Genomic DNA, 10,520 nt, shown 5'->3' on the forward strand with positions numbered 1-10,520 from the left:
TGTTTTGCTATTTGATGAGATTTTCCTATACTCTTCAAGAATTCTTTAGATGAATCACCCAAACAAACATATCAATTTATGACATCTGGCCTATTTTTTTATTTTTTTTTAAGCCTTTGTAAATTATTGTTTTGGTGTCCAAATGCTTAACTTATGAATTCATCTTTCTTGCTTGCTGTAATTGAATCTATCTCGTGCTATCTCTAGTGTATATCCATGTTTCTTTTCTCATCAACTTAATTAGGGTAGTTTATGTTTTCCATGTCCACACTCTCTTCCTTGGTTTTGACATCATTCAATGCAGTTTTATAGCCTTGGTACTTTTGGTCATGTCTATGGCCTTCCTTTCCTGTGAGTCACCTTTCCTTGAACCGGGTAGCTATGTCCTCTCGACTTCCTTAACACAACCTCTTTTTCAATTGTCTCCTTATCCATTACTTGAGCCTTTCATACCCTTTTTAAAATGGGCATTTAATGTATAAACTTATTTTTGTTGCTATTGCTTCTTCATTTGCTTTGCTTCTTGTCATGCAAAGAACTTCTCAATTTATGAAAGGCTACAATTTCTTTCTTATTTCTCTTTTTGATGTTTGCATTCTCTAATATCATTTGGAGTCATTAAGGAGAGAATTTCATTACAACTCAGGACACTATGTTCTGCATACATGGTATGGCTCAGTGAGTTCAATGGAGAACCCTTGCATCCAATTCCTTTCCTGGTAAATTTAAATTTTCACTTTCTTTTTTGAAGGTGAGTGTTGCTGGGATCCTCACAAAATATTGATTTATAAGATATTTTTATTCTATAATGTTTTTAGATTTTGTCCTGCGATATGTGAGGTGGCCTTCATTAGACACCTTATAGATCACTGCCAACATGACTTCCCATACATCTTGTGATCTGAAATATTGGTTCGCTTTAATACACCTATCTTGATTATTTGATATAAATTTGGGCTTTAAAATTTGTTGTTTATCATCAGTTTATTTTTTGTCATTTTCATAGAATTTAAATAAATATTTAGTCTAGCTCGATATGAACCAGAAAAAGGAAATCAAGGATTAGAATAGTAGGTAAAAGATTCACATTGAATTTTTTTCTCATTGTAGGGGACGCACCTTAGCGTACATATGTATGTGTGAATACATAATTTGTTTTTAAAATTCTGAAATGAATTGTGGGATTGTGCAAGCTATTTGAGGTTAAGTTTTTGTAACTTTTAAATAGATACAAGTCATTGTATATATAATAATGGCGGCTGCTAGGGTTCTCTTCCGCTCCGACATTTATGGCGATTTCTAGTTTCTTCGTGCGGGATCTGGCTGGTGAGCTCTTTTCACTCTTTGATTTTGCTGTTACTTTTGTTTTTTATGATGCCATCTGCCCCTCGTTCTTTTGTTGATGCGGTGTTAGAGGGAGGTGGTGGCCCTCAGGCCACACCAAACTCTGGTTTGTTTCCGCAAGGGTTCCATTATACACTTTCTGTGGGAGGGGATTACTCTTTCATTAAGAAGCTGAGAAAAAAAATGGGAAACTTGCAATGTTTATTATTGAGGTTGAAACTTTGATTCTTGTATCTTCTTGTCGTTTGACCCTTGTTGGTAAATTTATGTATGGTCATCCGAAGGTGGATCTGATTCAGAGAGAATTTGAAATGCTTAAACTTAAAGGCTGGTGGAAGGTAGGTATTATGGATGGTAGACGTATCTTTATACAGCTTGCCAATGACGAGGACTGTACTCGCCTCTTTGTGAAGAGGTTCTTGAGGATAGAAAATTGTATGATGAAATTTCTTAAATGGTCTGTCAATTTTGGCCCTAAATCTGAATTGCCCATCATTTCTGTTTGGATCCATTTTCCTGGGCTTAAATTACTTCGATTTAATCACGTGATACTTTTCTCTTTAGCGACAGCTTATGGTAAGCCATTGAAAATGGATAATGCTACTTATACACTTTCGAGACCATCTGCAACTCGCATTCTTGTAGAGGGACATAAATCAACCATTTTGCAATGATATTTGGATAGGTTCTCAGCATCAAGGCTATTGGCAACAAGTTGAAATCGAAAGACACTCTCCATATTGCACTCACTGCTCTATGTTTGGTCATCAAACTTCATTATGCTATAGATTGAATCCTCACCTTAAAAATTCTCTTGCCTCATACCCCATTAGTCCCCCTGAAAATCAAACTCACACTGATCATCAAGGTATAACTCCTAATACTGATAATGAAACTGATTTAGTGGTTACTCCATCATTGCAAAACACAAATTTAAATTTAGAAAATTTGGGAAATGAGTCTCAACACACATCTATTGATGTGCTTACTCAACAAGCTTTAACTGACAACTGCAATGCACTTAACGAGAATGAAACTATTGCTGAGCCTTTTGAAACATCTCTACCTAATGTCCCAACTACGACCACTCTTCTTTCTGAAAACAATCTGGCAAACTATGAGCATTCTCTCCCTTCCAGCTCGACTGTTGTTACTAATACTTCAATACAACTTGCTTCCAAAACTTTAGAAAACAAATCACAGGTTCAAAAACATTCAAGGAAAAAGGCTAAAAGAAATAATGAGCTCTCAAGTCTTAATGCTAGCAATATCATATAGGAAGGTATCTATTATTCAGATGGGGAACAGTTAGTCAATCCTACTAGATCTTTTAGAAGGGCTGGCCTACGTCATCATGTTTAACTTTCTGGTTTGGAATATTAGGGAAGTGGCTGACCCTTCCTCCCTTAATAAGCTCAAACATCTTTGTATAGTCCATAAACCTCACATTTTTGCTATTTTGGAGCCGCTGGTTCATATCAATAAAAACAGGATTCTGCATAAATTTAAAAGATTTCGTTCCCATTGCAACACCAATTATAAAATTTGGCTTTTTTGGAAGCATTTTGTTATTCTTTCTATACTTAAAGATGAGGAGCAATATGTTTTAACACAGATCAAAATTGATGATTTCCAAGTGTGGGGCACTTTTGTTTACGCTAGTTCTCAGTTGCAGGATAAATTTTTTGCTTTGGCAAAAATTTGAACTCATGGGAAATATTATTAATGAGAATTGGTTTGTAGGGGTAGACTTTAATATGATTATGAAGCCTATGGAGAGAAAAAGGGTGGTCGTTGTGATACTGCTCTCATTAATCGGTTTTCCAACTCACTTTCTAGTGCTGGCCATTATGACTTGGGCTATTTGGGCTCCCCATACACATGGAGGAGGGGTTTTCTTTATCAAAGGCTGGATCGTGATTTGGGCAACTTAGCCTTTTTAAATCATTGTACTATTGTTTGGGTTTAGCATTTCAGCTAGGCTACGTCTGACCATAATCCCATTTTGCTTACTTTGGCTTTTTCTGCTAAACGTAGCATAACTAAATTCAAATTTCTTAATTATGGACTTCTCATGACATTTTTTTAAATTTGGTGCAATAGGTTTAGCACTATGATGGTGCTGGGACTCCTTGGTTTGTTTTGTGGCAATTGCACAAAAAAATTGCTGCCAATCTCACAAAATGGAACTATCAGGTTTTTGGTAATGTCCATAAAAAAGTGCTGGATGCCAAGAATATTGTTGATTCTTTGGAGGCTCAACCTATTTGCTCTTCTGATTTGATGGAAATTGTTTCTCAAGCTCATCTTTCTTCAATGGATGCTATAGCTTTGGAAGAAAATTTTCTTCAGCAAAAAACAAATGATATGTCCTTTATTGAGAGGATAGAAACACAAACTACTTTCATGCCACATTAAAACATTGAAGAAACATTAATAGCATTTTGAAAATTAAAAATGGGAATGGGCAAGTATTAACTAGCATGGAAGAAATAGGAGAAAGTGTTGTTACTTATTTCACTGAGCTTTATCAATCCACTATACGTGTTACTCCTGTGGATCCTACTGTCTTTGTTGATGATCACACTTACATTAATAGCCTCCATTTAACATATCCTCCTGATGAACAGAGATTACTTGCTGCTCTTAAGTTTATCCGCCCTAACAAAGCCCCTGACCCTGATGGTTTCTCCTCTTCCTTCTACACTGATTCTTGGGATATAATTAAGGAGGTAATTCTTGTTGTTCAAAGTTTCTTTCTTTGGGATAATCTAGGTAACTACTTCAGCTCTGCTTTGATTGTATTCATACCTAAAGGTAATGATAAGATTTCCTGGGATAATTTTTGACCTGTTTCTCTTACTACCGTTATTTCTAAAGTCATGAGTAAGAGTCATGAGTAAGATTATTGTGAATAGATTGCAGTCCCATCTCTCTTCTATTATCACTCTTCAACAATCTGCTTATGTTAAAGGTAGGGATATCACTGATAATATCCTCTTAGCCTAGGAAATGATTAAAGAACAGACAAAAATTGCAGAGGGGGCAACATAGTTTTTAAATTGGACATCAAAAAAGTTTGACACAATTAGCTGGGATTTCATTATTAACATTTTGCAGGCTAAAGACTTCCATAAGGAATTTTGCTTACTCATTAAAAATGGTTATCTAATAACCATTATAGTGTGATGGTAAATGGTAAAGCTCATGGTTTTTTTTTTCCAAAAAGGGGCATTAAACAAGAAGATCCACCATCTCCCACTATCTTTATTATTGCTTTTGATTCTTTCTAGGCTTATTAATAAGTTGCATCTTGAGCACCCACATATTCAATACTCACACAAATATAAGATTGTGGTGAGTTATATTGCTTATGCTGACGATGCTATCTTTTTCTCCAATGCTAGCAAGAGAGCTATTAAAGCTACTATGTCTCTTTTAAGGGACTTTCAAAGCACATCTGGGTTAACTTTTAATCTGGCTAAATGCTCCATTTATTTAGGGAAAAGTGTTCAATCTCATATTCAAACATGGGCCTCCACTTACACTGGTTGTAAAATTTCCAAACTTGCTATTAAATACCTAGGGGTGAATATTCCTAGAGGAAGAAAAAAACAAACCCAAATGGATGATGTGATTGATAAAGTTAAACTCAAGATAAATGATTGGAGAAATACATTTTTGTCTAATGGTGGCACTCACTTTTGTTGAAAAGTGTTCTTTGTACCCTTCCACTCTATGCTATGTAGGTATTTAAAACCAAGAAGAGTACACAAAAAACACTTGAGGCTATTTTCAACAAATTTCTTTGGAAAGGTACTAGATCCTCCAAAATTTGGACCAATTGGAAGTACAATAGTAGACCACTTTCTTCTAGAGGGCTTGGCTTTAAAACACTGCAACAGATTATAGACATCAACATGTGCAAACTTTGGCTCAAATTTAGAATGGGGGACTTTTTATGGGCCCATTTTATGTACCAAAAGTATTGTAAATCCTTTCACCCTTCCACTGTTACATAAAAGGTAAGAGATTCTAAACTTTGGAACGCCATTATTTCTGCCTGGGATGTGGCTTCACATTTTATGTATTGGGATGTCGGAAATGGTAGCATTTCCCTCTGGCATGATGAATGGGGGCTTTCCACTCACACTACTTGCTGAATAATTTAACTGATACTAATCTGCTGGTATATGATTGTTGGACTGATGGTAACTGGAACTTATCTAAATTAACTTCTTTAGTTGGTGAGTTGGCTCCTATTGCCACTATTCGTATTAGAGAGCAAGATAAGGATGTCCCTTTATGGAAGTTTCAGGGTAGAACCTTGGTTACTAAAATGCTATATTCTCATTTACATACTTTCACTCACTGGAAATGGAGCTCTTACACTTAGCATCAATACATCTTTCGTTCCATATCTTTCTTTCTGTGGAGATATTTTCATAACTTGCTCCCTTTAGATGATATTCTTAAAATGAAAGGGTTGAAACTGGCTTTCTTTTGTTAAATTTGGAAGCAGGAGGCCAAATCATCTAATCATGTGTTCTTCGTTTGCTAGAGAGGTTTGGAATATGCTGGGGTGCCATTTTGGCATTAATTGGCCCCCTAATTTGAGGTTAAAACGTGCTTTAGCTATCTGGAAGGAAATGGATTAATTTAAAAAAATTATCTTATTTTCTTGTTGTTGTTCTTTGGTTCATTTGGATGGCTAGAAATAGTCACAAGTATGAGGATCCTAGTCACATCCCCAAATCATCTATCATTTCTTTAGTTGTGGCTAACTTTCATAAAGCATGTAAATTAGCTAATGGTGCTGCTGGTTCTCTTTCTTCTGGGAGAGGTCGGAGGCCAACTTTAATTAGTTGGGCTCCACCCGCCAAGGTCAGATTAAAGTGAATATTGATGGTAGTTATACTTCAGATTATGTTGGGGTGGGGGGCCTGTTTAGAGATGCTTATGGAAAATATATGCATTTTTTGCTTCCCCCTATACTGCTACTTCCCTTGAAGCTGAAACTCGTGGAGTACTTGCTGCTCTATAGACAGTTGTCTCACTTCACCTTTTCTTTGTTGTGTTGGAAATTGATTCTGAGGGATTGTTTTACATTCTCACGGGTAAGCTTAAACCTGTTTGGTATGTTTGGTACCTTATCACTTTGTTGAAAAGAATTAGGTCCATTATTGAGAAGCATCAACTCAATATACAATACACTTTCATTAATAGAGAGGGAAATGCCCCTGCTGATTATTTAGCTAAAAGGGGATTGCAAGGTGCACTGGTTGGTGATACTCCTCCTCATTCATTACTCGCCCTTATTAAAAGTGACTTACTAGATGTGCCTTATGTTTGAATATAATATATTTGTGGAATCCACTATTATTTCTATTGTGCTGCGGGTGCTGTGGTTGTGCCGGCGCCTGCGACAGAGCCGCTCAACCTTGTTGCGTCTCATCTTCCACAGAGCCACTCGACTGCTTGACACCCTGCTGCGTCTCCTCTGCGATAGAGCCACTCGGTCTGCTCGGCTCTGCCTTTGCCGTCTGCGACAGAGCCTTTCGACCCTCGTGTAGCTTCTCACTGTGCTGCAGGTTGGCACTGGCTGCGGTAATCGCCTCAGGGCTTTCCTACCCTTCCGCCCTCGCCGGTGATAACCTTTTAAACCCTTCTATGCTATAGTGATTCACAAACGCAACTCCCCTTTTCACCTCGCAGATAATGCGGTATTTCAACAGATTTACCATGATTCTGTTATAGGAAATGACGATTGCAACCTCATCAAAAAAGTAGAGAAAAAGGCGGGCAAACCAACAATTTTTTTTTTTGACGCTGAAATTTCAATTCGTGCAGGAAAATACAAATTTACACTAGTTGGAAAGTTCCAATTAGATTGCCCTAAGATGAAGATCATCAGGAAGTTTTTTGAAGATTTCAAACTGGTTGGGGAATGACAGGTGGGTCATTTCGACGGAAGACATGCTATGATACAACTGAGTACAGAAGATGATTACACAAGGATTTTCTCAAAGATATTTATCACAATTGAGGGTAAACATATGAAATTGCTCAAATGGACCCCCGATTTTAATCCCAGTCAAGAACACCCAATTGTACCTATCTGGTTCTCATTACCTAAACTCAAACTTCATTTCTTTGACCTACCTATCTTATATGCAATTGAGACTATCTTTGAAAAACTATTGCAGGTAGACTTACCTACAGTTCATTTTTCAAGGCCCTCTATTGCAAGGATTTTGATTGAATGAGATAAACATTACCAGATATAAAAGAAGTTTGACTTGGATCTGCTCTCAATAGTTATTGGCAAAAAATTATTATGGAACAAAAATCATACTACTGCAAGCACTGCAAGATGTTTGGACACCCGTAGGAGAAATGTTTCAGATTGCACCCACAGTTGAGAACTAATAGTCAAAAGCAGGAACACACTATTAATGCACCTCATGTGCCTGTACACGTTCACAACAAACCTGATGACAGCCAACCTGAGGAGGGAATTACCACAAGACACGAGTTGGTATCTGCCCCTGACATCCCTTCTCCTAACCGTACTACAATGGATAATGTTCGAAATGAAAATCAGGATAGTTTCGCAGCTCCTATTCAGAAAATATCAGATGCAGAGGTAACAATTCACACTTCACATACATTGGAACCTATCGAGGTGGCAACGATTGTCTTTCCTTCTACTGCCGTTCATCAAATCAAAAAGAGGATCACATGAGTCAGTCTTCAGATGAAGATTGTCAGGTTTACACTTCTCGGCGGAAGAAGAGGACTGGGAGCACACTCCAACTTGAAATTTTAATGGATGGCACTTTGGTGACTTCTGACAATGACACGATTCTTCAAAGTTTGTTATCTGTTTCTGCTCCTAAGACTAGAGGTGACAATTCACACTTCACATACACTGGAACCTATCGCTGTAGCAACAACTGTCTTTCCTTCTACTGCGGTTCTAATATTTAATCAGACCGATGATCACATAAGCCAATCTTCTCATGAAGAATGACAGGTTTACACTTCTCGATAAAAGAAAAAGGCTGTGGGCACACTCCAACTTGAAAACTTAATGGATGATACTTTGGTTACTCTGGGCAATGACACGCACTTCAAAGTTTATTATTTGGCTCCACTCCTAAAACTAGAGGAAGAGATATGACTAAACTGGCTCGTCCTTAGCTACTTGTTTTCTGCAAATTTTAATTTTTTGAGTTTTATCTGTATCTTTTAGTTGAGATATTACTATACTTGGTATCATATGGGTAGGGTGCCTCTATTGGGCCCTCTCATACAACCTTCGTGTATCTTCACAATTTTAATAAAATCAGCCCTTGGGCTTTTCAATATATATATATATATATATATATATATTTATTTATTTATTAGAAGCATGAGCTCAAATTATTGTTTTATGGAAAAGCCATGAATCCCTCCAGAGGACTTTGACTCCAATTATTTCATTACATTTCATCATAACTCCAATGAGTAAATGGTGATACACATTTATTATATTACACGAACGAAGAAGAAGGGCGGGAAAATCATCCCTATTAATAAAAATGTTTCATGACGTTTTTATTTTTATATTTTTGTTTCCTTCTATATTTGGAACTTGAATTAGCAGGATTCTTTGCTTGTTCGCTGAGCCATAATTTTCCTTTCCATGCTTTGCCAAAAGCTCTAATGTTAACCTCAAATAATTAGCATATGTGCATAAATTGCCTTTTGTATAATTATTTTGTAGCCCACCCATAGAAAAATGGAGATATATATTGTATTGCACTTTCCTTCTTGAGCTTGCTTGCTTGGGATGGCCCTCCTTTTATTTGTTGGTGAATTTGCTTGTGCATTGCTTAAACTTTCTTTGATCCAATTTTACCCTTCCATCCCTTGTTAAATCTCTTTTGTGTTTCATTTTCATGTGCAATGCCTAAATACTGCACATTCTACCTAAATTTTTTTGACAAATTGGAAACATCATGTAGCTTGCATTATTTATATATATATATATATATATATACACACACACACACACGCACACCCAAGGGCTAATATATTAAAGAGAAAAAATACAGATAGGTTGTGTGGGTGGCACCCAACCAACACGGTACAACAAGCATAAAAAAGTTAAAAAAGGGTACATATAAAAATAAAAAAAAAGCCCAAAACCACCAGGGCGCTGAAAAAGTGAGGGTCATCCCAATCTAGTTCTGTCTCTGACTCTAGTTCTCGGAAGGGATCCAACTAACAGATTGGTAAGGTCTGTACCATTACCCGAAGTAACCAAAGTATCATCCATAAGACTCTTGAGCTCAAGTAGATCTCCATTCTTCTTCTTCCTCCTGGAAGTGTAAATCTATCATTCCTCATCCGAAGAATCTGTCTGATGAGGTGGTAGCTACGAGATTCTCATGATTATCAATCAGAACACTATCCTTTGTAGGTAATCTAAACACTTTTGAATCTGTACCTGTAGTACGATGTTCTTCATCAGAAACTGCGATGTTGGGTTTTGCACCTTCTCAACAAGGATTGTAGGTGACTGATCTTTAGCGATATCCAAAACCTGTCTTGTGGTAGCTTTTTCTCCAGATGAAACAGATATGTCCAGAATAGTGGGATTAGATCCATCCTTATTTACTTGATCTTTAGATTTCAAATCAGGATAAAATTTATGACATTTATCAAGTGTATGCCCAAACATCTTACAATGAGAACAATAAGACGGTCTATTCTCTATGACGATTTGTTGCCAATATCCATTATGAGTTGTGTCCAACCAGACTTCAATAACGACAGATAAAGTAATATCCTTTTCCATAAATATTCTGGCCACAGATGGTCTGGTTAGGTTGAAAGTAAGCAGATCTAGCTTCAAAGGGTCCCCGAGGATGGCCCCAATAGAGTAGAGAACCTGATGGTGAAAAAAATGCAACTTAAGACCAGATAGACTAAACTATACCGATAAATCAGGAGTTTCATGATTTGAGTCGATATCAGGAGACCATTTGAGTAACTTTATTGATTTGCCTGCGATATTTAGATATTTTTTGGAGAAAATTCGGATGTAGTCTTCAACCACTATTAGTTGAATCAACATATGTCTCCCATCCATGAGTCTCACTTCCCACTTGCTTACTAGTTTACGATTA

The 10,520-nt window shown here is 36.9% G+C and overlaps 1 protein-coding gene across 1 annotated transcript in view; it reads left to right on the plus strand.

Moving 5' to 3' along the window:
• The first annotated feature begins 650 nt into the window (after positions 1–650).
• Positions 651–10,520, plus strand: part of LOC110032288 — a 38,340-nt gene continuing 28,470 nt past the window's right edge. The window contains exon 1 of the mRNA XM_020735864.1: positions 651–719. Within this exon, the coding sequence (XP_020591523.1) occupies positions 666–719 (54 nt within the window). The 5' untranslated portion in view covers positions 651–665. The remainder of the gene's footprint in view (positions 720–10,520) is intronic.

This window comes from Phalaenopsis equestris, unplaced genomic scaffold (assembly GCF_001263595.1).
Source record: "Phalaenopsis equestris unplaced genomic scaffold, ASM126359v1 Scaffold000907, whole genome shotgun sequence".
In the NCBI taxonomy this organism is placed as follows: Eukaryota; Viridiplantae; Streptophyta; class Magnoliopsida; order Asparagales; family Orchidaceae; genus Phalaenopsis; species Phalaenopsis equestris.